General features: G+C 38.6%; 1 protein-coding gene across 2 annotated transcripts; it reads left to right on the top strand.

Annotated features, from left to right (window-relative positions):
• LOC306834466 (pleckstrin homology domain-containing family G member 4B-like) lies at positions 1-27,407 on the top strand. 2 transcript variants are annotated; one of them, XM_079360373.1, is made up of 25 exons: positions 1-307; positions 8,944-9,141; positions 9,219-11,478; positions 11,566-11,790; positions 12,232-12,352; positions 12,502-12,595; positions 13,069-13,155; positions 13,668-13,784; positions 13,908-14,006; positions 14,233-14,384; positions 14,745-14,883; positions 15,282-15,404; positions 15,508-15,705; positions 15,990-16,717; positions 18,445-18,897; positions 19,656-19,905; positions 20,166-20,255; positions 20,559-20,885; positions 20,980-21,150; positions 21,302-21,479; positions 21,605-21,721; positions 22,653-22,931; positions 23,283-23,518; positions 23,761-23,819; positions 25,420-27,407. In XM_079360373.1, exons 1-24 carry the CDS (start codon positions 305-307, stop codon positions 23,797-23,799), a joined length of 6,684 nt encoding a protein of 2,227 aa, XP_079216499.1. In that variant the 5' UTR covers positions 1-304; the 3' UTR covers positions 23,800-23,819; positions 25,420-27,407. The 2 variants fall into 2 exon arrangements, with proteins under 2 accessions (XP_079216499.1, XP_079216500.1); XM_079360374.1 differs by having other exon boundaries at positions 11,587-11,790.
• The last annotated feature ends 93 nt before the right edge of the window (positions 27,408-27,500 follow it).

Consider the following 27,500-nt stretch of genomic DNA (forward strand, 5'->3'; position numbering starts at 1 on the left):
CAAGCAGGGAAAGAGAGCGTAGAGGGCACAGTAAATCAGACACACAGAGTGAGAGGAAACAGGGAATATCAAAGACCAAGAGCAGCTCAGCTGTGGACTTGATGAATGCTGGCTGGCTTAGGGTTGCCCTCGCTCGCTCAGCTGTGAACGAGTGTTTGAGCAGAATGGATTTCATTTTGGTGAAACAGCCATGGAACAGCAGCAGCAGCAGCAGCAGCAGCTCTTTAGATTATTACAACTGTGCTTGGATTTCAGAAACTGCAGCTGTTGTGAAGTACAGGAATGACAGCGTGCAGAAAAGAAGATGGTAATGTAAAGATCTGTTTTGCTTTTCAAACTTTGCACGATCGAATCATAGATGACATGTTTTCTTACCCTGCCTCTTGAAGAAAGGATTATTGATTTATTTTGCTAATATAATGTTTGGAAGAGTTTGGGTTTGCGTGCCATGTCTACCAACCTCTCTACAAGATGTTAGGTCTGATATTTCAAAGGAACAGCCTTCAGCTCAGTCTTTCATTCCCCTGTCACATTGCCTGATTGTCTGTGAGGCTGATGGTGATGGTGAGGTGCTGTTTGTTTCTCCCCTTTGAGGATTTCAACATCTTGAATAATATCATAATTTTTTTATTACTTTGGATCATTTTTTGTTTGTCATTGCGTAAATCCAACATTGTTGTACAACATCTTCTCTACAGTAAATATCTTTGGGTTGACATAACCTTCAAATTAATCCTCTATTTTACGGACTAAGTGATAAACAAAAAGTCACGACAATCATTACACAACTAAACATTGTAGAAAAAACTTAACATTAAAACAAATTCTAAACTATTTCACCCATCCGTCAAATATCTTTAGTGCTTTTCCCATTAGGGTCATTGGGGGGGCCAGCTGTCATTAGGCAAGAGGCCGGGTACATCCTGGACTGTTCGCCAGTCAATCACAGTGCTGACATATAGAGACAGATAGCCAGCACTCACACACTCACATTCACACCTACAAGTAATCATCTATATTAAACGAGGTTTTGCTCTGACGTGTACAACGAACAGCATAGCTGTAGCTCCCATAGCGTACACTGGCTGCTGCTCTGTAGTAGAGTGTTTTGACTTAAGGTAAAGGTCTCAGGTTACAGAGTATTCAGGAACATTTCACAAACCAGCCACTGTATCTGCCTCCTTCCTGGATCCCTGTTTACTGGCATGTGAGTCATTCAGGAGCTAAAACAGATCCAGTGTGAAGGAAACATCCAAAGCATCTGCAAGTTATGAAATCAGCATCGTCTCATGTTTTCCAAGAATTTGAAGATTTAAACTTTCTTTTATTATAATGGCCTGTGGAGAATGTATGCCAGCTCTTACTGTTGCTGACTTTTTTCTGACTCAGTAGACTTACATTGAACACAGTACCTCCATTGCAGAGAGGGTGTGTCTGGTTAGCTCTATAATGTTGATTTTGTTTGGCACTCACGCATGGGAGGGTGTCATGTAGAGAGCTGGATTTAAAAATCCCGCCCAGCTATACTCTACTTTTAATTAGTCAGGGCTTTGCTTGTGTATGTGTGTATGTCTGTGTGTGTATGTGTGTTGCTGTGATTTTCCTGCCGTATATTTTGCATATTTGCCATCTTATTGAAGCCAGAGTCCATTAACCTGACTATTCCTGTTTAGGGAGTGACCTCAATGTTTGAGTATTTGTTCCTGTGTTGACCAGGCTACACAGAGAATCCTTTTACTCTCAGCAGAAGGACTTCTTGTCCTGTTCTGCTGATTCAATGGAAATACGCAACAGTCGGCTCAACAGTTCTGTTTGCAAAACTACAAATCGTCACATCCCCTTTACCTTGAGCCCACGCCTCGGCTTGGATCTGGGTGGCATCAACATTCATTACTTTCAGCAGCATGTTTGATACAATGTGTTTCAGTGACAGTAACTTTGAGCTGCATGTCAACTGTTTTGACGTGGCTCTGTGTAATCTGAGCGTGTGTTGGACTCGGACAGATCTGATGCTTATTTCTAGTCCCAGCGTAAAAAAACACAGATTATTTCTCTCGATAGTTGATTCAGTGTCTTAAAGGTTTTCTTAAAGTCTTATTCAGCCAGGTTTTGTGCAGAGCTGCATAAAAAATCTACTGCTCAGTCAAAATTAGATGTTTGTTTCTGTACATTTTAAAAGATTCATTATCATCTGTTATTTATAAGATTTTAAGCAATGTAATTTTGATGTGGGTTTCACTACGACTAGTTCATTTATGTTGTCACCTGTTTTTCCTGTAGCTAAGTGATCATTTCTTTTGGTTTGTTATTTAATCTGACAGTATGAGTAACATTAAGCAGCTCTAGGCTAATTACAGATGAGAGTGTCAGTGAAAGCTAAGCCACACTTTGATATAATAACACGCCTCATACACAGTGCAGACACATCAACTCACTTGTGATGAATTTAAAGATGTGCCTAAAGTCCCGGCTCATTCATAATTCTCTGACGTGATTTTAACGACTTAAACACAGGCCTCGCTGCCGCCTGACTGCTGGTTTACAGCCACCTTCAAACCGTCCAGCTGATCAAGGACGTCATGATTAGTGTTTGCCTTCTGCAAGCTCAGGTTTGCTGATCCCTGTGAAGCTACTAAATATACCGTCTGGCCATCACGGTGCCACAGTGGTCTTGTTTAGTAACTCTTCTCAGCCTGTGTTTAGGTCAGACCTCAGTGTGATTTAGATTGGGCTTATACTCTTTTGATTCAGTGTGTGTGGATAGAGAGCACCAGAGCTAGGAAATGTAAAAGCATATACCACTCTTTGTAGCTTTAGTCTGAGGGTGTTGCTTATAAGTTGTGTGGTTTTTACATCCATCTCTGAAAAAAGTTGAGGCTCTCTAAACAAGAGATTTAATGTATACCGTATTTCTGCATATGATTTACGTCTTTCTGCATATAATTTTTTACATTATTATTATTAATGTATTTTGTCACATTAGAAATGTTCAAACGTAACGACAGATATTGTGGTGACCCTAAACGATCTGATTGGATGTGTATGTAGGACATTTTTCTGTTCTGCCCCTGTATATGGCATCTCATTTGTTAATATTCTTAATTACAATTAAGAAACAAATATTAAATTATTTAATTTAAAGATGTTTTGAAAAAGACTAGTTTAAGAGTTGGGGGATTTAAATGTAAAGTTTGATCAGGCTGTCAAGCACACAAGAAAAAGTGAATAATTTTACGTCAAACTCGTTCACCATTAAAGAATTTTAACTTTTATTGGCATCTTTTTTGAACAAGGAGGCTCTATATTAGCATGCCTGGTCTAAGTAAGAACTATGTTCTATCTATTGTTCTTTGGTTTGTCAATATAGGCACCATTGTTATCTGTTAAATTCAATTCAATTCAATTCAATTAAAAAAACGTTATTTGTCACTTGTTTACAGCCTCATTAGATTTTCTTTTATAAAACAAAATAGTTAAAATATCTGTTTTTCCTGCATTGTTGGATGTCATTCATAAAGCTAGTAACAGCTAGCTGAAGTGAATACTCTATTCAATGGAAATAGAGTAGAAGGAAAAGCTGTGTAAGACTTGGAGTTTCAGCAATCTACTACTCATTATATCAATGTGACCGGTTGTTGTTTGTGTCTGTACTGTGTCTTAGTACAGACACTATATGTCTCTTGCCATATTGTATCATCATCATTAAAAGAAAAGAAGAAAAAAAAGCAGTCTAAGAACAGCAGTATTTTTAATGTGTGTGCAGCTGACATGCTAAACACAGGATGAAGACATGAGGCTGCCATCATGCACACACATATGTGTAGATGAGACAACATGTCTCCGGTCTAATGTAGATTTTTCTGTTGAACAGAACAATGATGCAAAAAAAAAATCTCCCTATGATATTGCTGTTTCTTCTTTATCTACCCCTCAAACAATTGGGAGTTCAAATTTTTACCTTATTGACATCTGAAAAATATCCATCGGTATTTATTAATGTTGGTTAAAAGACACATCTACAGTAGGACCGTTTATATTTAATCATACTTGTCCTCAGCTGACCTTTAAAGCTTAAGGCTCTTATAAGGGTAAACATGACTTTAAACACTAAAGGGTACATTTATAAGACAATACTAGGTGACCTGCATTGAGTCATGTGTAGCTTCATCACTAAAATAACGTACAGTAGAATGTGCTTAAAAAAATCAAATCTTTAGGTCATTTTCCTGGACAGTTGGGGGATAATTTGAACATGGGTTGCTGTCCAGTCAATATCACCAAGGCAGTGTGTGACTGGAGTGAAAATAAGGAATTCAGAAGAAAGTCATTCTGTCTGTATATACGTACATGACAGGAAAATGATTTTACAAAGTTTGAGTTATCCTGTTGAGAATTTGTATATATCAGATGTCTTTTTTATTTATTTTTAGATAGAAAAACCACAGACATAAACACAGGAAGTGGATTCTTATCATGCTTATTCACAGGCAGTATCAATGTCTGAGGCTTTGAAGTGTGGCCAAATCCTATCCCATTTGCTTATTGTGCTTCACATATTTCTCAGGCATCTTGTATACATGAACTGCATATTTGTAATGCTACTTCAGAGATCTCATACTGAGCGGATGTGTTTAATTATAATAAGAAAGGATATAATAAATTATGCTATAGGTATATTTGTTTTCATTCATTGTTTCATCATGTATCACAAAAATTTAAAAAATTAAGGTAAGGTTGTTTTAATCATATTTTGAATGTTTTCATTGATTTAGAAAATAGTTTTTACACATCTTTACACAGGATCAATTAAGAGAGAGTACATTTGTGTCTCAGTTGGTCGAGTTGTTGTCTCTCAACCAGAAAGTTGGGCATTTGTGTGAATGTGGATTACTTACTTCTGATGGTCACTTAACATCGCAGTCTCTGCCATCAGTGGGTGAATGAGTAGGCATGTCTTGTGACGTGAAAGCTCTTTGAGTAATCCATAAATGTTTTTCCATAATTAATAGTTGCCACCTCAAAGCCCACTTTGGGTTATCATTTGTTGCCTCGTTTAGCAGCTAAAAGGCTTATCAATCAATCAATTATCATTTTCATAAACCTCCAATTTATTAAAAATGTTCTCTCAAAACACAAACAGAGCAGATTTAGACTGTACCCTTTGTTATACTATTTGCCCAACATAATCCATCATGAGAACAGCACTTACCATCATTTATCAGTCAGAAGAAAGGAGACTTTTGTTATTAACAAACAGTAACCTCGAGCAGAAAAGACTTATGTTGAATAACTATCTACCAAAACTGTGTTGGGTTTGGGAAGTAGAATAGAGGAATATGAAGGATCGAGACAAACAAAAAGAGCAACAACAACAGCTAACACAGACTTACAGCTACTGCACAGTACCATTAGAGGCAGAAGTGTGCCCCATCAGCAGGAATATCCAAGTATTGAATAAAGACTAAATGTATCATTATTATATGTGTAAGACTTAAATTCATCGGGTTTAATGTAAGCATTTACGATGATGATGATAAATTGAATTTCCTTCGGGATCAATAAAGTATCTATCTATCTATCTATCTATCTATCTATCTATCTATCTATCTATCTATCTATCTATCTATCTATCTATCTATCTATCTATCTATCTATCTATCTATCTATCTATCTATCTATCTATCTATCTATCTATCTAAATGTGTCTATCTATCTAAATGTGTCTATCTATCTATCTATCTATCTAAATGTGTGTTATATGTGTGTTATATGTGTGAGTATGTTGTCTCCCTGCCTGTACAGCTGTGAAAATGAATTTCCCCGCGGGGACAATAAAGTAGCTAACTAACATAACATAAAAGGGCTAGGACATATATTTTAAACTATAGCAGTTAAAGGTAAAGTTAGTGACTTTGATCACTAGCTCCAAGTCTGAGCTGTAAGATTTAACAGAAAGGACATTTTTTTAAAGCTTCTATTCCAAAAATATGGGTATCTGCCTCCCTGACCCTGATTACCATTTATAAGCAACCAACCAATAACCAATTTAGTCCCACTGTACTGCATACTTTAAAATAAAAAAAATGAGCACAATGCTCTCAAGAAAAATACAAAACATTTGGCCAGAGTTGCAGACATGGCATTAATGTCCCATGGGAATGTATTAAGGCAGCATGCGTGCTTTTCTTTTTTCACCATAAAATATTTTGCTCTTGTCCAAGCAGGACCTTGCTTGACATCAGGAATGTACAAAAACTATTTCTGTGTCATAATGATACTGGACAGGGATATTCAAACTGTCCTCAGCTCCCACACTCAGACATCTTATCCACAGTAATGTGAGCGTCCTCATTTATTTCAGTGGCTGAGTGAGAGAGTTGTTTTTATAGAGCTGTGTGAATCTACAGCGACAGTATGCAGTGGCAGAGGTCCACACTATCCACTCATACACAACATACTGGGAAAAGACACACAAAGAAACACATTCCTGTACATTAAAAGAAAACAAAGGCCACAAAACAACTATGCAGCCCTATGATGTTTTCTTGTTTCACACTAAATTATTCTTCTCCAGCAGTAATAACACAAAGTTCAATTTATTTAATTTATTTTGTAGAGTGCACTTTCACTTATCCAAACATTTTCTGTCCTTATTTGTTGTTGTTGACAGGAGACCACACCTAACATCACTATTGGGTTTCTCCTTAAGGTCACATTTTTGGTTTTTGCAATTTCCAAGCTTCCCTTTATACAGAAACCCAGACAATTGGCCGACATTACTAAAGATTTGATAAAGAAGGCTCTTATTTCTTCAGTGTAGGAGAACATTTTCATTAAAATTTTACCATCTGGAACAAAATTAGCTTACAGTACATGGTGTGCTTCTGGGCCGACCACATCTATCCTCTTCATATTTGACAACCACCCCAATGTCCTGCATTACTGTCCATCCCCCGTTTTCTTCATGTGATTACAATGATCATCCTTGCGTTTTGTCCCAAAGGGGTGTGGCAGGAGTGACCAGAACACTGAGTCATTGTGTTGTTCCAGGAGCTGTGAGGGCTGCGGACTGGCCTTGGGTGCAGTGTTTTCAGATCATAATGTGAAAGGATAAGACAGGGAGGGTGGATGACCAATTTTTCTTGAGACAAAAACAAGAAAGCATGCCGAAGCAAAAACATGAAAATGATGTATTCTTAGAAAAGAAAAGGAAATGTAGATCTACTTGTTATGAAGTGCATTCTTATTCTGCATTCTTGGCCAAAGAGTGTAACATTTTCCCTGCTTCAAATATGCAGAGACAAAGAAGTACAACAGATAACAGAGCCGGACAGGCAAAGAGCCAGTGTTAGTCTGAGGGGACATAACTCATCACACTCTAACACACTCTTCTCTGTGATTAAACACGTCTGTCTTTCTTCATCAGCACAGCTGCACACCCTTAGGTTCAATTGAATAATTCTGACCATCAGATGTGAATCTGATATTCATCTTGTTTTTTTTTTATTTCATCACCAGACACACAATTTATGTATTTCACTATAAATATTTCAATACCTTTGGCCAAAATGATTAAAAAATTTAAGATTTCTACATAATAAGCTCTTTTTCTACTTTAAGTTTCTTGACTGAAAGTCATTACAAAAATGACACTAAGTATATGCCTGGGAAAAAGCAGCAATATACACGCTATTTGTCTACATTCACACATCAGTCTTCCTGATGCCACATCGCCCCGCAGAGCCTCAGCTATGCATGTATATACATTAACCCTGAGGTCTGCTGCCGTGGCCTTTGCCGTGCTATATAAAGCAGGGCCTAAAGTGGGTAGCGGGCCTTGAGTTCAGGTCAAAGGGAATGTGAAACCATAAACCAGGAGGCTAGCTAGCCTTGAGACCCGTAATTACACACTGTGTTTACTTGGATGTTTGCTGTCAGGATGCCTGACTATATGCTTAATGATGAGCACAGACTGTTTGTGTAGCTATTCTCTCAGAAGGTCATGAGGTTGAGGACAGTGTCTGTATAATTTACTGTGAGCTGCCAGGGAGATGAAAGAGACTGACTCCAGGTTTCTTGTTGTTTAGCTCTACTATAGCGTGGAGTGGATTCAGCTAAAATGTTAAAAGTAAATAGTTTCTGTTGACTTGTAGCAACTGCTTATAGCCAATACAGTCAACATATTTTTATATAAATTGATATATCAGGATTTTGAAAGTGAGGTTGCAAGATATTTATCAATATTTAATGTACTGTATACACAATATAATGGTCAGCACAGCCAGTGAGACAAGTACCTACACAGAAGCTAAAAAAATAATAATATATACTTTCAAGGTCACATATTATCCTTCTTTTCAACAAGTTTAAATAGATCTCAGAGCTCCCTTAAACATGCCTTTAAGGTTTTCTTGTACAGAAAGCACTGTCCTGTATTTTAGTATAACTATAAATCCCTTTTTTAATCCCTGCTAAGAACAGTGTGCTTTTTTGTCTGTATAGCTTTAAATGCATGTAAACTATTTTTGACCACGCCCCTCTGGGTAGGTATTACTACCCTTTTTGATGTCACAAAGGGAAAATTGTCTAATGGCCCTTTTCAACATTTTTTCTAAAAATTGGAGGGGTCAAAAGACCAGGTGGACTTTTTTTGTATTTGGTGGGTTTAGGGACAGACTAGAGCCACCTCCTGTATTAGTGTTAGAAAAAACATGGCAGTGTCCTGCCTATTAAAAGGTTTTAGTAAGTCATGTTTTAAAAAGCATTACTGGAATTTCTGGTTTGGAGTTTTCAAATTGAGAAAAAAGAAAAGAAAATGTCGACTGATCCCAAGTTGTCAAAGTTGTGCATGTCTTTGCACGTACAGTATCCGCCATGACTTAAATGAAAATGATGTTGTGTGGACTGTGATTGAACTCCTCTTTTCCTTTCGCCTTTTTTCAGAACCTTGATTCTTTGGAGGGCTCGATCCAGAACCTGCTGTCGGTGTTGTATCCGCCCTTTGAGGCCACTGCCCCGACTCTTTTAAGCCAGCTCTTTCTAACCATTGAAAGCCGTTATCAGGGGGACGCCCTACGGTGCCTGCTGGACTTTTTGGTCCCAGCTAAGCACATCTTAGACACCGTGCAGCAGGCTGCGTGTGTAAGTGTGTATATTTATATAGTAGGATTTGTTATAATTTCTTAAACCTCATACAGTCAATTTTGTGTCTCCTTCAGGCTCCCTACTCTGATGTTCTCTTCCTGTGTGAGGGCTGGCCTCTGTGTTTGGGTGACCAGGTTGTTGTTAACCTAGCTCCCATCAACCCTCAGCAACTTCAGCCTGGTGACTTTTACCTGCAGGTGGCACCATTTTGTGACCAATCAGCTCGTATTGTGATCTGCAGCCTCCTGGAAGAGGAGGGGCTTATAGCGGAGGTAGTTGAGGAGACCCCAATCCCTGAGACTTCTTACCCTTGTATATTCAGCTGTGACTGGTTAAAGGACATCAACCAGGGCCGAGATGGAACTCCTCTTAGCCAATGCCTGCTGGCCACCGAGCAGGGCGTGGTGAGATTACCATGGGGACGGGTGGCTGTGCCTGATTTTGTGGATTTGCCAGTGTGTGCTGGGAGTAGCATGGCCTCTGCTCCTCCTACACATACTCCTTTAGCTCCTTTGCTACCTCATCCTACACCTGTTCCTCACCCTGACAACTCTTCTTCAAATCTGTCTTTTCCTCTTTGTCCTTCAGAAGAGTCTGCACCCAAACATTATCCCATAACCATTAAGAATCCTATCTTAACCTCTCCTTCACATCCCTTCTCTGTTGAGACAAGAATATGTCCAGCAAAGCACGGCATTGCTGTGTCACTCCGCCTAGTGGACTCTAGGACTGCTTCTTCATCAAGGCTGGTCAAAGTGCAAGAGACTGAACAAGAGCCTATTGGTTGGGTCTCCCCTAATTCATGGGAAAGCTGTTCAACAAAAGGCGATCAAAATAAAGCTACAAAAACAAGCAGTGCTGCAGGTACAAGTGTAGATACTAATGGTTGTAAAAGTAAAGATATAGGGAAAGAAAAAAATAAAACTACACACATTAAAGACAGGAGTGGACCAGTTGGTCAAGTTTTTGCAGAAGGGGAATATATTGATATTCTGCAGGCAACAATGCTTTTTAGCCAAGCTCAGAAGGTAAAAGAAGACAAACAGAAATTAGAAATGCAAATGCTATCAAATGCACCCATTGAACCACAAATCCCAAGATATCCATGCCCTCAAATGCAACCACAAGCACAAATGCAGGTGAACAGGCAGACACAAAGACAGCCAAACACACAGATACCATCTCAACCACAGCCACTGGCAAATGTGAATTTTCCTTCAGAATCACAAAAACATCATTGTAGATCAGAGGCAGCTGTATCATTGAGGCCCAACATGTCCACAGAAGAGCAACCTCCATCTGCTCTTCATCATTCCCAATCCCATCACCCTCACGCTGACACCCTTGATGCTTCTCAATGTGTCCGCACCGTCCGATTCTCAGAGAAACCTTGTACCCCCTGCATGAGGAGAAGGCAGGGCGGAAAGGTGTCCCGAGCCCAGGAGCTGAGGTGTCGGTATAGGGACTCCTACCAGGCTGCTATACAAAACCCTGTCACCTTTGGACAGGGGAAAGAGAGGGGGAATATGTCAGCTGTGATGGAGGAGGATGGTGAACTCTCAAGGTGCTATGAAACACAGAGGCTACCAGGGACTGAAACTGTGGGACCATTGTGTAATGTGAAAGGAATGTGGTTTGGTCCTGAGATGCAACAAAAAACTGTTTCATCTGTCAGTGGAGTGACAGGTAAGGAGTCGGGAGAAAAAAACACTGTTCCATATTGGAAACCAGGAGATTCAAATACTGCCCCCTGTATGGATTACAGAGAAACTAACGTTATACAAACTGTTGGGATGCCTAAACAGACAACTGAGAGGACCACGCTGCCATTAAAGGAACCAAGGGACACGTATTCTGCCAAAACATGTGACAACTTTCACAATGTAAACTTAGCTTCAGGAAGGAGTTTAAACACTGATAGAGCTCTACCAAACACACATAATACTCAACAGTCTGGTGTGATCACTGCAAAACACCACACTTTACCAATCGCTCCAAGTCAAATGTCAGATAGTAACAGTAACCTAAAACCTCAAGAAAGGTTACAAAGCAGAAACAATTCCATGGGAATGAGTCCAAATGTTTCTAATTCCCAACCAGCACCACAAAACAGGGTGTCCATGTCAGATGGAAGATGTTCATCGCTCTCCACAGCTGTGGTGGACACCTCCGAGAAGTGTGAGCTGGTCATTGTTGAAGGTCAAAAAGTTCGGAGAAGAGAAGCTACTGACTCCTGTGAAGAGATTCCTCAGCTGCATGTGGTGAAATGTAAACACAGCACAGCCTTTCGACTGGTTTCACCCAAGATCAGCAGGAGGAACAAGGTCGTGGCAGGTACAGAGAACTGACCTGTAATGAGAAGTTCTATTCCATATTATAAGACTTAGTCATTATTTTTTTTTACTTCTGGATATCCATCAGGTCCCCATCCTCTTTCTGCAGACGGTGCTCAGCATGGCTGCATGACCATAACCAACAGAAATAGCCATCAGACGGAGAAACCGTCACAGACAGATGCACCTCTGCCAGCAGGGACTCCAAAGATCTCACAGCCTGCTTCTGCTCGTCCAAGACCTGACCACCTTCCCCTCGGAGGCCCAGACCCCAGAGCCCACCCCCTTTATATAGGAGTAGCTTCTCTTACAGGTAAGTTAACTGAGGGCACAATAAATAACATGTGAATTGTAGTTTGGTAGTTTTTTCAAAAGCAGAGGTACAACGTTCCTTGGAGTGTTTAATGAGTAACATGTAAAAATAACATAACACTTATAAGCTTTTCAAGTATTTTTTTTTGTAATTAATATTGAACATGAGAGGCACCTCATGTATGTAGTCTGTGGTCTGCTGCATACTGACCACTTACTAATAGTATCTCTGTTTCTTGTTGACCCTTTTAACCATTTATCCGTATCTTAAATAGAGCTGCTTTTCTTTGTTTCATCTGTATATTTTTCCTTTATTAGCTTTAGTGTTTTGCTTTCATCCAACTGTTAAACTTAAACTTGAGTTCAGGAACGTTTTTTAAACGGTCTAGTTTCAGATTGTTCTCATAATGTGACTCATATTTTCTTTTTCTGACCCTTTCAGGCGGCAGGGACAGGACTAGCAGGGTCATTATTGAACTCTATGGAGACCACCAGGGATGGAGATCAGCTGTCACAAGCCAGGAGCTCTTCAAGATGCTACTCTACTTCCACTCTATCACCAGGTTACATCTGCATGCCAGTAAATGAATGAATAAAGAAACAGAAAAAAAACTCAATTCTGAAGCAGTAAATTCTGAATTTTGGCATCTTTTTTTTTAAATGGACATATTTTTTGTTTTGTGCTTGTTTCCTTTGTTTTCTCTGTTTATAGGACAGAAATCAGAGAAGCTGGAATGACTCTCATTTTTGATTCAAGGAAAACAAATCCTCCACCACAGCTGTACAAAGCTTTGATGACACTTCAGGTAAGAAGCCAGACACTTCTGTATAACATCTGAACAAAGCAGGTCACAGTTTTATGATGCATGGGTCTTTTTGCCAGCTGGAGAGTTGTGGGGCTCTGCAGAAAATTAGTTCTGAGTGAAATGCTGTTTCTAAATAATAAATCAGCCCCTGAGCTCAAATAAGGTCCAAACATCCTCTGATTTATTGAGTAAGTTTGGGTTGTGTGACAAAAACGATTTTTTCCTTCACTTAATTTTGATTGAAGGTACAATATCTTTTAAATCTTAATGTATTTTTATATGCCTGAATAATACAAAACTTCAAAAAGGCGACAGTTGGATGTTATTGAATAGTTCAGTTTACTGTGTAAAAAATATATTTATATAGCCTTAACCGTATGCTTTAGAATTAAAATATATTCTTATGTATCTGCATTGATGCACTGAAGGTAAACTGGTAATAAGAGGTTTTATTGAGTGTTTCTTCTTTGCAGGAGCAGATTCCCCAGGCTGTTAACAGTTTTGTGCTGCTTGTTGACAAAGACAGCAGACATCAGCCAGAGCGGTGTCCTGGGATCCAGGTCTGCTTTTTCACTCTTTACATTACTTTATTATGACACTGCATATGGATAAACACCTCGGTTTGGTTTCCTGCTTATTTATAGGAAGGTTATTAATCTGAGTGGGAAATAAGCTGGGTTGTTTTGTTAAATCAACATTTCTTTATAGCCATTCTTGGTCAGTACTTTCTTAACAGAGGATACCATGAATATGTTAGTTTAGAGTTTTGATTCAACTATTTTTTTTACTTTTATGTTGTGTTTTCAGAAGGTTATGACTCAAGAGAGTTATCTCAAAATTGACTGGCTGTCCTCTTTAGAAGCCAAATTTCCACCAGCTGCATTAATCACCAGGAGATTTAGCAATTCACGTATTTGAAACCTATTCATTTAGACATTGCTATTGATAAACAAATACATGGTCCCTGTTAAGTTTCCAGCATATAACAGATATTAATAAAGGAGATAATGAGTAAACAGGAAAGCAGAAAAATGTTGAGTTGGATAGTTATACACTTGTGTCCTCAAAACAGACTGAAGTGGTGACATCAATGAAAGCCTTGTTGAAGCTGGTGGAGGTGAGTCAGCTGAGCTCCCGCCTGGAAGGCACACTGTCTCACAGCCCCTGTGACTGGATGGCACTGCACCAGGTGAGACAGTCCAACAATGCAATACATGTGTACAATGTGTTTCTTTTTTCTCTCATCACGATAGTCAGGTTTTATCTATCTTCATAGTTCATTGTTAACTTGTGTCTAAATGTCGTCCTCTAGAAACTCTTCCCATTTGTGTCTGATCTGTTTGAGGCGTCAAGCCTCCTACTGAGAGCCATCAGTAAGTTAGAGGTGCCAAACAGGACGGACAGTGTGCAGGTAGCTTTTTGCTTTCCTTTGACAGCTTTCTCATAACATTATACCTGTGTTATTATCTGATACTTTTAGCTGTGCTTTAGGGATATGTAACACTTAAAGTCTTAAAACACAGCACATACAGTTATTTTTAAATAGTTACTATAGCCACATAAATGTACAATAGACATTAACCTTCAGAAGTTACACTTTAACTTGCTGATCCTAAAAGTGAAGTTTTGTTTAAAAGAATGTGCAGCAGTGCATGATGGACCAAAGGACTCTGATGCGGGATGTTCTGGAGGACAGGCGATTGGTCAGCCTGCAAAGGGAGGGTGGCGCAATGTTGGCGAGGCTGAGGAAGGAGAGTGACCTCAAGTACCCCGACTGCGAGGACCTCAGGTTTAAACAAAATCTCCTGCTCTCCCCTCTTCTCCCCTGTCACTGTAGAATTTTCTTTCAGTCTTGTTGAAAACTATATATGGTCTTTGAACAATATCATCTAGAGATTACCATGATTATAGCTTGCAAGTGATACAAATGTATCACTGAGAAGGACATGCCATCATGTTTATAGTGTTTAAAAATAAACATCTGATTTGGTGCAGAACTAAAAATACAGTAGTTAAGCCAGTATCTTTTTCTAGCTGTGAATATGCTGCATTGTCCTCCATTCAAACCCTTCTCCCAGAACACCAGATATTCATGTAATCTTTAATTCATTCTTTAAAGCCTTTGATCTGTCTTTTTTCTTGCATGTAGTGATGCAGTGGACTCAGTGACTAGCTTATACAACCAAGTGGAGGAGCAGGCTCATGTCCTGGTGCAGAGGTCCAACTTATCACTGGAGCACCTGGAGTATCTGCTGCAACTCAGGGAGATAGAGGGACACTTAATGCAGGTTACTATCAAACTGCCTGCTGATAATCAGTTGAATGCAACTTACTGGTATAACATACAATGATCCGTTCAATGATCTGATGATCTTGGTTTTTCATGTTGCTATATCACACCAATAAATTCCAGGGTTTATAAACCTAAATAAAATATTAATTGTGTTTGTTGAAAAAGGACACAAAGTGACACAGTTCAGTAATGTGAAGAAAAAAAACCCATTCTGGACTGGATGGCAATTCGCTATTTACTCTATTGCTTCTATCTGTGACATGTTACTGATCAAAGTAATTGGGTATTTTCCAATAAGAGAACAGGATATTTAAAAAAGAGGACTTACAAAAAGGTGGTGCATGTAGTAGTTAGTGTGTGCAACTTAATTCAAATCATTTTTCACCCTTGTAGATTCAACAGTGGTTAAACGTAGAGGGAGAGCGACACCTGCTGGAAGCTGCATCAGTCGAAGACTCTGGAGACAGAATGGAGCACATCCTCAACAGCTTCACTGGTTTCCTTATAGAAGCAAACGTAAGACTTTTCTGTTTTCTGTGAAGTTTTCTTGTCCTTGTTGCATAGTCTCTGTGCCAGTGTGTCCATAACCTATCTAACCTCTCTCTCCCTCCTCATACAGGACCGAAGGCAGCATGCCATGACTTTAGTGTCAGAGGCAGAGCGACTCCAGCAGATTGGGTACTCTTATCCAGAGACAGAGTTGTTCTGGTCTCTCGTCTGCAACTTCAAGTCAGCCCTGGAGGAATTTCTCTGTAGAGCTGAGGCATGCGGCAAGGAGCTGCAGATCATGGTCAACGTTTGTGATTTTTGTGAGCAGGTTTGTGTTTAAGATTTAAGATGTATTCTCTACATTTAGTTTGTGATCTAACTCTGGAGAAAGTTTTATCTATCCCTCTGAATCTTTTCACTGGAGTATAAATGTTTTAAACTGCACGCCATGCAATCAATATCTGAAAAAAACCCAATAACATCTATACTCATTTGAAAACTGCCATCTTACAGCTTCTTAAGTAAAATTTAAGAAAGGTTACATCAGCATATACAACAAAATAAGATCATGCATATTTGTTCCTGTTTACAAAAATCAATATCTTCAAACAGGCTACAGCTCTGGCGAGTGAATGCATGGAGTACCTGGACCAGAGCCACTCCAGAAATCATACCATGAAAGACCATGACAAAACTTCATCGCCTGTCAGTCCAGCGAACACTCAGTCAATACAACACCTAAACCAAGAGTCCGGACCAAGCTCAGCACACTTTTGCTCGTCTTATACTCAATCAGCACATGGCTCAGGCCCAACAACTGCCAGCATTCAGAAGTCAGAAAATGACGGCTCCATCCTCCAGACTTACCAAGACAGGTTCTTACAGTTCAGCCCAGAGAGATTTCAGGAGGTAAAGGCCCAGGCCAGCTCCCTGCAGGGCTCCAGGGGGATGCGAGTATGGAATATAGCCTGGCTCAAATGTCAGGAAGCCAGGCAGCAGCTTCAGGAGAGGCTGCAGGAGGTGGAGGAAGTTTTCCATCAACAACAAGATTCCAGCAGCTGGAGTGAACATCATTATGTCGATGTGGTGAGCACTAATGTTCAGACACTTCCCCCTGGTGGCCAGAATCTGGTGGTACAATCAACACCCGGGCCTCGACACCCGCAATGGGAAGGCATCATAACAGGAGCAGTGGAGTTAGGAAAAAGAAAGCCTATTTTGGGTAGCAACAGCACTAATTCAACACCTTTAGCCTGCTGTAACATCAATGTCAAACCTGAGGATAGCAGTGATGCTGGAACCGGCCAGCGCTCAAAGGCCACTCCACAGTCACCTCAGAGGTAACTTCTTGACCTTTCACTTCTCATGACAGAGAGTTGAAGTAGTTGGTTTTATCTAATTTCATAGCAGTGTTGAAATATTAAACGTGTTTGAGAGAAAATCTTGTTCAAATTTGCATGACACTTTGTTGGTGAGGATGTTTTTTAAATACACCAACTTGTGCCATTTTCTTTTTGCAATAATTTACTGGATATCAGTTGTTATAAGCTATTATGTGTTTCATTCTAATATTGAGCTTGTTGCTAGGCCAAGTATAACTAAACAGAACTGACAGAAATTTGTATATTATGTGGTTGTAACAAATTGAAACAAATCAAAAAAGCTGAACAAAATATGATTTAAATATGAATAACATGCCATCTAGTTAAAATACTGATACTTAGAGGACAAGATGAAACTCTGTTTTCTTTTCCCTTTGAGGTTAAACAGAAAGATTACTGACTGCTACTTGACAGTATCACAAATATATTCTGCTCTATGATTTTTAAACTGTGTGTAATATTGACACACAAGATTCCTAGAATTTCTGAAATTGCTGTGCACCAAGTCCACTGACATGGCAACAAAATGAAGACAACACCTGTGAATCTGCAGGAATGCCTCTGCAGGTTTAACAACATCAGTTACACAACTAGAGTCAGAGTAACAAAAAAAAAAAAAAAAAAAGTTTAACTTAGTACCTCCATAAGTAAGGTCCTTTACCTGCTTTTTGTAAACATAACAATGAGCATGGTCTGGTTACCTGCTCTTTCGTTAATGTTAACAGACAAACAGTAAGGTCCTTTACCTGCTTTTGTAAAGTGTCTCGAGATAACGCCTGTTATGAATTGACGCTATACAAATAAAGATTGATTGATTGATTGACAAGAGTATGTTTGTTTCACACAGAGGATAATCTCTAGTCTATAAACTTGTTTTATACAATGATCAAACATGTAACCTTACATCCTTTATATACAGTATAAAGGTTTGTGTGTTTCAGAATTTGCATTTATTTGTACAGCTTCAATTCATAACAAATGTTATCTCAAGACATTTTACAAAAAGCAGGTAAAGGACTTTACTCTTTGTCTATTAAGAGCAGGTAAATAGACCATACTCATTGTTATGTTTCAAAAAAGCAGATAAAAGACCTTACTTGTTGCTATATTACAAGGACCCAGCTTAATCTGTCATAGCGTGGCAAGAAAAAAACTCCCCTTTAACAGGCAGAAATCTTCAGCAGACCCCCAGGCTCATGATGGAGCAATCTGCTAAACTGCGCTGGGCTTAGAAATGGTTAGTTGGTAACATTGCCAGTGAGTTAGTTGTTGCAGTTGAAGGCACTTCCAGAGATGTGTCATCAAACACAGCTCATTTGCATGAAGAAGAACTTTATTATATGTGAGGATAAGCCCCTTGAGGTGTCGTTTTCAAGGGGGTCACAGAACACATCATCATATCATTTAAAGCTATAACAGCCTGTTTTAAGCAGGCCTGAAATAGAGGGGTTGATAGGCATGCTAAAATACTGGATCAGAGCAAATTCATCTATAGAAAAAAAAAGTTCTCAGATGGGTTTTGGGGAGATTTGAGACTTAATTAAACTTGTTGAAAAAAAGTATATTATGAAATCTCTAAGAGCCCCTGTTATAAAGGCCCGATGTTTTCTAATTTAGTTCTAGATATTGTATTTATAATGACAAAATATTATTCTTATACCTATTGGTCCCTTTCTATCATTTAGTAATAGGACAGCAAGGAGAACTGAAAGAGAGACGAGGAGGAGACAGGCGAGCAGAGCCAGGAGCGAGAGAGATGCTGCTGCCCTGTCCCAGTCCCACACTGTCGGGTGCCAGTGGTTTCCATGGGGACGGGGTCTTGGAGTGAGATCTGTGAGCCAGGATTCTTGCGCCACAAGGGTAGCAAAGGCAGAGTCTTCCACTCCTCCAGAGCAGCGGCTTCGACCCCCATCATCCTGCTCCCACCATGGTCAGCCATCTTGTAGGATCCTTCAGGAAGCTCAGAAGTTCCAAATCTCACGGCATGGGAGCTTCTGCTCCGATGACTCCTGCCTGAGCGATCGGGCCACTGCAGGGGGTGATGGGACTTTATGCTGCAAACACTCCAGCCTGCCTATTGGGAGATATGAGGGTGTGTTCAGTTTGGCAAATCCTCAGGAGAGTGCCAGTAATGCCCTGTAAGTTCACAACAAGTTGATGCAATTTACTTCATGAAGAGATAAAACAGCATCTGATTCTTCTGTCATATTGCAACATTAAACTCTGACTCCTCAAGAAATTCCAATGGCATCTTTCATGAGATTTCTACTCAACTCAACTCTTCATGTAGCGTTCTTCTTCTGTCTTTTAGCTTACAATGACGTACTGCAGGTATTGTAACTTCTGATTTCATGGTGTCCTTTTTTCACCTGTCAACATGGATGGATCACTGAACATGTTAAATAGACACAGAACTTGTATTTACAGTGACTGCTAACAATACGACCATCATATCTCATCATAAGTTAATAAGACTTGTTTAATGGCTGCTTGTAATGGTTTAGGCCTTTTTACAATCTTTTGAACTAAAAAAAGCAACCCAGTTATTGCAAAAAAGATCATTTATATATAATACCAATAATGAAAATAAAATGAATGAAAACTCAATGTATATATATTTTTTTATGTATGTATGTTTTGAATTAGCTGAGAAAGAGAATCTGTGTCTAGATAGAAAAAAAGGAACCTCTGGTATCTTATCACCTCCGAAAAAGCAAGTCTTTCCTGAGCTCCAATGTTTCATCTTCTGGAAACCACTGACGTAGGAGTTGATCAGCGGGAGATTAGCATGTTCGACCACTTTGCAAAATAGAATCAGTTTTGAACCAGTCAGTATAGTTTAGTATTAAAAAGCATTAACATTTTGAAGTGACTTTGATTCTGTTTGGATTACCAGGAAGCTGCAACGTGTTCTGGAGGAGCTGGTGTTGACAGAGCGGGAGTATGTCCGCTCACTTGGTTACATCCTGACCCACTACCTCCCCCTGCTGGACAGACCAGACATTCCTCAGGAACTTAGAGGGAAGCGAGGTATCATCTTTGGTAACCTAGAGAAGCTTTATGACTTCCACAGCCACTACTTCCTGCCAGAGCTGGAGGCCTGCCAGATGGAACCCGCCATGGCGGCCCGCTGCTTCCTCAGACATGTGAGTGGTATCATGTAGTAAATTATACTTGTGTATAATGTGTAAAGAACTCCTTGATTTGTTTATGAAGTGAAATATCTCTTGTTGATTTTATCAGATTTGTTTTACTGTATCATAATGTAAATCCTTCTTAAGATAGTAAGCTGGTGTTAGAATATAATATTATGTTATCATTGATGTAATCTTACAATAAAAGGTAAACTTAAACTTAATGTGACATATAATTAATACTGAGACCCCTACCATTTAACTTCCCACAGAGTGACAGTTTTGGCCTGTACGCTCTATACAGCAAGAACAAACCTCAGTCAGATGCCTTGATCCTGCATCGTCGCCATGACATCTTCAAGGTCAGTTTAGTTTTCACATTAACCGAAGATAGGCGCAGAGTTCACTCATGTATATCTGGGGGTGGCTCTCAACTGGAAGGCTAGGGTTTGAATGTGCTGAAAGTTTGTCTTCATTTTAGGATATTGCATCTTTACTTCTCCCTGAATACAGACACAGACATACAGCACATCTTAAATTTAAGGAACCTGCATCATGTACTCCTTAGACTTTCATTTGGGTAGATTCAACGTATTCCCCCCCCCCAAAAAAAAACAAACGAGGTGTTTTCAGCTCTAACTGTCCAATTATGTTTCCCCTCACAGAAGAAGCAGCAGGAGCTTGGAGACATGATGGACCTGTCATCCTACTTGCTGAGGCCCATCCAGAGGATCAGCAAGTACAGCCTCCTGCTGCAGGACATGCTCGCCCTGGCTGGCTCATACAGGCCAAAGGACATGATCAAAGACACACTACACGCAACTAATGTGTGTGCAAAAAGTTTGTGTGGCCCTGGTGCATTTGTGCCTGATCTGACAAGCAGTGAGAGGGAGCGGGAGAAGGCTGAGATCCGAGGAGCTGCAGACCTGGTTCGGTTTCAGATGCGTCACGGCAATGATTTGCTAACCATGGACGCAATCATAGAATGTGATGTAAGATATTAACATGACAGATGAGACACTTGATACATGTTTTTTTTTAATCAATTTAACGGTCATTCTGCTACATTGTTCTGTGCTCTATTAGGTAAATTTACAAGAGCAGGGTCAGCTGGTTCGCCAGGACGAGTTCACTGTTCTCTTTAGGAAAAAGAAATGTGTCCGCCGAGTCTTTCTCTTTGAAGACCTCATCCTATTCAGCAAGACCAAGAGGACAGATATTGGCAATGATGTGTATGTCTACAAGCAATCATTCAAGGTCTGCATACAGCTTTGCTTATCAAGAAACACAATACACTATCATAATCATATCTGCCATTGATAACACTTATTTACTTCACAGGCCCCAAGTAATTGTTTCCATCTTGGTAATTTCTGTACCGGTATGTCTTTTTGTGCTTTATTCTCAGACAAGTGACATCGGGATGACACAAAACTCAAGTTTGAGTGGTTTGTGTTTTGAGATATGGTTCCGCAGGAGGAAAAGGGATGACACCTACACCCTGAAAGCCTCCAGCATGGAGGTAAAGAAAGCATGGACCATGGACCTGGAGAGGATTCTGTGGGATCAAGCCACTCACAATCGAGGTTGTGAAAACAACACAACAGCATATTCTTTTTTAAACTGTTTTTTCAAGTGCTCAAGAGTTTACAAATATATTATGTGCTTTATACATTTAAAATGTCAATCTGGACTATACGCTGTTTTCCAGAGCTGCGTTTGCAGGAGAGGGTGTTTATGGGAATGGGCCGCAAACCATTTATGGACATACAGCCCAGTGATGCTGCCATCTGTGACAGAGCTGTCAGCTGTGTCCTCCCCGGGAGAAGTAAGGATCTGCATACAGTTTCCTTCAGCATCTAATGACAAAATATGTAACCCTTCAAACCAAGTTTTAGAAGCACTTTTTTTAAAAAGTAATCGTTAAAAATGTACCGAATGTACTCATTAAACACTACATTAGGAAAGTAATCAAGACAACTATGAAAGATGATTTTTATCACGAAAGGATATGTTTGCAGTTAAATCCCTAATATATTTATTTCAGCAGTTGAATGAAAACATATATTGTTTATTGGTTTAATAAATGGAATTAACTTTATAGAGGTTTTTAACCACACAGCGCTGCAGACAGTTGGTTCAACACTTCAGATCAAAGTTTCTTTAAACAAAAATGGATTTTTACAAACATGTCTGACATTCCTAGGATTCATCTGAAATTAGGCCCCCCTTACATCAACATGAGTTTAATGTTTGGGCTTTTCGTATAATAATCCCCATTAGCTTCCAGATGGCTTTCCATGTCATTATTTGTTTGACAAATGAGTGTCCCTCTTTGGGTTGAAATGTAATGACTTCATAACATTGATGTTTTTCTGACTGATCACTGTTTTATAAGGTGTTGAATTAAAGTGTTGAATGTGATAGGCGGTATAATTTATATACAATAGCATGTACATGTTTTGAGGCTCTTTAACGCTTCTGTTAGCATTTAGCTAGCTGAATGCATGACTGTTGTAGGTACAGCTTCACAGAATGGCTAACATTGGATGAAGTGTTGTAGGCTTGTTATCCATTTCACACATCCTTTTTTACCAGCTTATCAAATCCTTTCCATATTTTTATTTTGGTTGTGATGCTAGCTGACATACATTGGATAACAAAGCAAAATCCTGCTATCATTAACCTTCATGCTTGTGCCCTCACTGCTCACTGACCAAGCCTGTTATTTCTGATGTAATGTATTTGTGTGTCGTCAGTCCCTGTGGCCTGTTGTTCACGCAGGGACATAGAATATCCACGGCCACACTCCATTGGCTCTGGTAGCACCGCCTCAACCACGGTCAGCCAATCCTCTTCCTCCTCTGGACGGGGCTCACTGCCCCCTGCTGGTTATCCTGGGAACCAGTCACAAGGAGTGGAATCAAGTCCTGCCGGCTGCTCTTCCCCTGAGGCTGACAATGAACTCAACAATCATCATCTCCATCAGCATCATCTTTATCGCAAATGTGAACAGTGGAAAACCCCTCATCCTCTGAGTGAGAGTTTTTTTTTTAATATACATAATATACTGTATAGTAGCCTTTAATCAGAAGATTTAAGGGTCTATTTGTGTACAACTTTTCCCCTTTCTTCTGATCATGTTTACGTATCTGATGTAAGTAAAGGAATTCAGCTCAAATTCAGTGAGCATGGTCATTTGATATACAACCACTTTAGATCTGACAGACATCTGTTAGACATCTACTGTGGTTTATAGCAATGCACACATTACAAATCAATATAAACCATGTCTGGGATATAAACAATTCTCAGGGGTCTCTTTAAACTTTATCTTATAAGTCAAATACCTCAATTTTCCATGTTTCATTGTTGTGATTGTTCTACAGTGGACAGCACTGGATCATCTGGAGAATGCATCAACCTCCTCAGCAGCTCAGACCGCAGCTGCCTGTCTGCCATCAGTGGAGAAGTAGTGGACGACTCCTCATCTTTTCTATCCCAGAGATCTAAGCAGCACTATCCACTTTGTCGGACCCCCAGCATAAGTAGAAATGGCACACCAGATTTAACTAGAAGAAAAACAGGTGTCGCCCCTAAACCTCCACATCTGGCTAATGCTCAGGTACAGTTGGGGTATAAAACTGTGAATGGATGATGTATGTATCTTACGTCGGGTATTCGAAAATGAAGACCCAAGATTAAGATCGTTTTTATAATCTTATGTTTGTAAAGGTTTAAAAATGTCTTAATCGGTTTAATCATTAGAATGAAAACCTAAACTCTTCCAGTATTCTAAAGCATACAAAACCAATTCCCATAACCAAAAGCTTTTTCATTTAACATAATTTGATATCTTTGTTGCAGAGCGATGATATTATGATTGGAAAATCAACAGAAGTTTAACACTTTGTTTCCTGCTGAAGGTAATATTAAATTGCATTTCTGTTTCACATAGCAATGATTCTTTTTTGTAAAAGGGTTGACTTCTTTGATGACTTTGTGTTGGAGGCAGGTTTGAAAAGTCTCTGGTCTATGAGGAGAAATCATTCATACTTTTGATCGTTCTCAGAAACACTTACTGAACCTCATTCACATTCTTAGATTTGGTCCAAAGAAGATCTTAAAAAAAAAACATCTTCAGCAGATTCATGACGCTCTGAAGTTCTCAAATTGTGTCATTGCTCACGTCTGTGTTTTTAACTGATGAATCTATTGTGCCTGTAAGTTGTAGGCTCAAGCCTTTATTTCTCAATTACAACCAAAACATGCCAGTTTATACCCATGTAAGGGCAAAAGATTGCAGGGCCCCAGCAAATGCAGAAGTAAAACAGGATAGAGCAGTAGACAGACAAACAGAATAAGTCCAATCAAAATGTGAAAAAAGGCCAACTGGGCTCCAAATCTAAAGAACAATATGTAGTGGTTCTGAACTGGAGGTAGAGTAGCTTAAAGTGAAACATAAATGGGCCAATTTGATAATATTTGTTTTTGAAGCAAAAGTAGTTTAGATACATTACATGTTAGATATCTCTCCTTCAGAGAATGCCATGGTCAGAAAAGGGCACAGGATAGAAGAAGTGAAATAAAACAGCTTGATTTTAAATCTGACGAAAAAAGCCAGACACAAAGAGACGTCGACCAAATCTTCAATTTATGATGTTATGGTAGACATATTCTAATAGCTGTTGTTGTAAAAAAAAAAAAGAACATTTGTAATATAAATACCATGTGTAACGTTACTTTATTTCAAGTGTGATTTTTTCAACATTTACATACAATTTCACCTTAGAATCAGAAGCAGATTCGTTTTTACTCAGTGCATTTACACACAAGGAATTTGACTTGTTGAATGCAATACAATGGTTCATAGCCATAAGTAAGGTCCTTTACCTGCTTTTTGTAAACATAACAATGAGCATGGTCTGTTTACCTGCTCTTTTGTTAATGTTAACAGACAAACAGTAAGGTCCTTTACCTGCTTTTTGTAAAGTGTCTCGAGATAACACCTGTTATGAATTGACGCTATACAAATAAAGATTGATTGATTGATTGAATACAATTTGCAACGGTCTAAATCAAAAATAGTAAAAACCTATAAAACAGCAGTGCTGCTGCTGACAGGGAATTTAAATAGAATAAGATAAAAACATGAAAAGCAACTTTAAAAACATAATCTAATATATAAATGTAAAAATACTTTTTAGTTTAGATTCATGATTGAATGTGTATTAGGTTAGATAAAAAAAATAAAAATAAAACAGCTGACTCAATGTACAGCATATAATGTATTTATATTAAAAGTACAGTATATCAGTTACATATAAATGTCTGCACAATTAAGAAAAACTCAGTCATCAATAATTCTGCCCGGGCATATCAGCATTCAAGAGCAAATAAGAGCGTTCGTAGATCTTAACAACAAATTTCTTCCTAAGAATTTTTGCTGAATGAGGTTTAGCTTTGATCCTCAAAATATTTTGTGAAAAAATAACAACAACAATTTGTGGCTTTAATATTTTGCAGATCACGTGTCCAGTGGATCTTCCCAGCCTCGTTGGAGATCTTCAGACCAATCGGACTGATTAACAAACGTCCTTGTCATAAACAAGAGAAGAGACTGCTACGTGGGTGAAATGGTTAACAGCTAAGAGAGTGAGACATAAACACCCATCTGAACAAGCACTTTTTTTTGCAATCATTTGCAATACACAGTAGACTCACTTAAATGAAGCCGGTCAACCAAACTCAACTTTTTGCAGAGTGAACTTTCCCTCCAGTCAGATTGTCTGCATAAAGTTTAGTCAAAGGATACATTTTAAATAAATGAATTTTGATGTTTGATTTTCTGTTCAGGTTGCACGATTATTGAAGAACAGTAAGAATAAGAGATTATATTGACTACTGTCATAGACGTCAGTATAGTTACAGTTAAACAATCAACCTGACCAGCATCTGTATTCAATAGCAGAGAAAACACTTCAGTCTAGTGACACAGAACTCTTCGCTCTTTGTTTTACACTCATTCTTATTCATATGCTGTCAAAGTGTTACTGAAGAAGTAGTTTAAGTTTATTATTAAAGGTGTTTTTTTTGTTTTTTGTTTTTAAAACAGGACAACTTTGTTTTGGTTACAAGATGACATGGGAAACATAATGCAGACCAATACACAGTTTGGGTCCAGATCCTTTCACTGGCCTTATGCCCAGCACGAGTGACACACTCATTCAAAGCAGATAACCATAAATGGAATTCTATGATAATTTGTTCCTTTAAAGCGTTAGATGGTGTATTTAATGATATGGATGTATATAGAAGCATACTTCTTTTTCTCAGACACTCTGAAGGATTTCTTTTTTTTAACCAGTCTTTATGCTTCAGCTCTTACTGTAAGCATTTTGTTACAATTGTGTTATATTTGATAATTTATGAAAAGGGAGAGACCACTTGCTTGTATGTTTTCACACTTAGATTTTTAGAATGTCAAACACTTGCATGTTTTTTATTGGTTGTACAGGCTAAAACCACTAACTGTTATTTAGGGTCAACACTTCTTAGTGTTCCCATTTCTGCTTGTTTATGACAAGTGCATACATGTATTTGAGTATTGAAAGGCTAAAAATCTGTTTTCTTTTATTTGATCGATAAGTTATGCCATTCTTGTCATTTGTCTGTAAATGTGCAAACAGCATTCATGATTTTGAAAAAAAGAGGTCAAAATGTCAATGTATGTTAAATGTACTTAAAATCCACTAACTTTAATGACACTAATTATACGTTTGTTGTTTTGTTATCGGTTACTTCCTTACCTTATTGCTTTACCTTTATTTATTCTGTTATTTTCCTATACAAATACGGGGTCAATGCCATTGTTGTACTCTTAATTTTTCTCTTTCTTTCTTTCTTTCTTTCTTTCTTTCTTTCTGTTTACTTCATTTTCTTATTGAGCTGTTTAACTTTAGTGTCCTTCTTCTGAACTCTGTGCTAGCTTAGGAGCATGACCAGACAGATTTCAGTAACGTAAGGACGTTTCATCAGTCTGTTATGACGTTTTACTTCTTTATTCCACAGACAAACCTTTTCCTCAGAATGACAGGCAGCCATTGACGTTGTTCAAAACAGCACACTCCATCAGATGTTTATCAGTCCTGAAAGATTATTTAGTAATATAACAGTGAATTTGCTCGTCATTGTGGTGTCTTAATATCATATGTGGTGGACTCCGTGTAACCTATACTGAACTTGCCAGTTCCTTGAATCTATTCAACAAATAAAGGAAACAAGTTCATGACCTGTTGAAGTTAACTGACATCCTAAAACTGAAATGTCATCAGTCTTAGAAGAAAGTGAAAAACATGTTAAGTAGCTTTTTTTAAACTTAGCAAAAGAAAAACTAATAAATCTTTTTGAGTTTTATCAATTTAATATATAGTATGACTCATTTCAATAAAACATTTTGTTACGATTTCATCATAAAGTCATAAACCAAATAAATCCATAATTTATGCACACATTTTGTTGTCTTTTTTGTCTTCATGAATGTTTAAAATGTAGATAACTTTAATTTGTAGTGCTTTCTTATATCATATTTGATGTGACAAACTGGA

Source organism: Symphodus melops (assembly GCF_947650265.1).
Source record: "Symphodus melops genome assembly, chromosome: 13".
Taxonomy (NCBI): domain Eukaryota; kingdom Metazoa; phylum Chordata; class Actinopteri; order Labriformes; family Labridae; genus Symphodus; species Symphodus melops.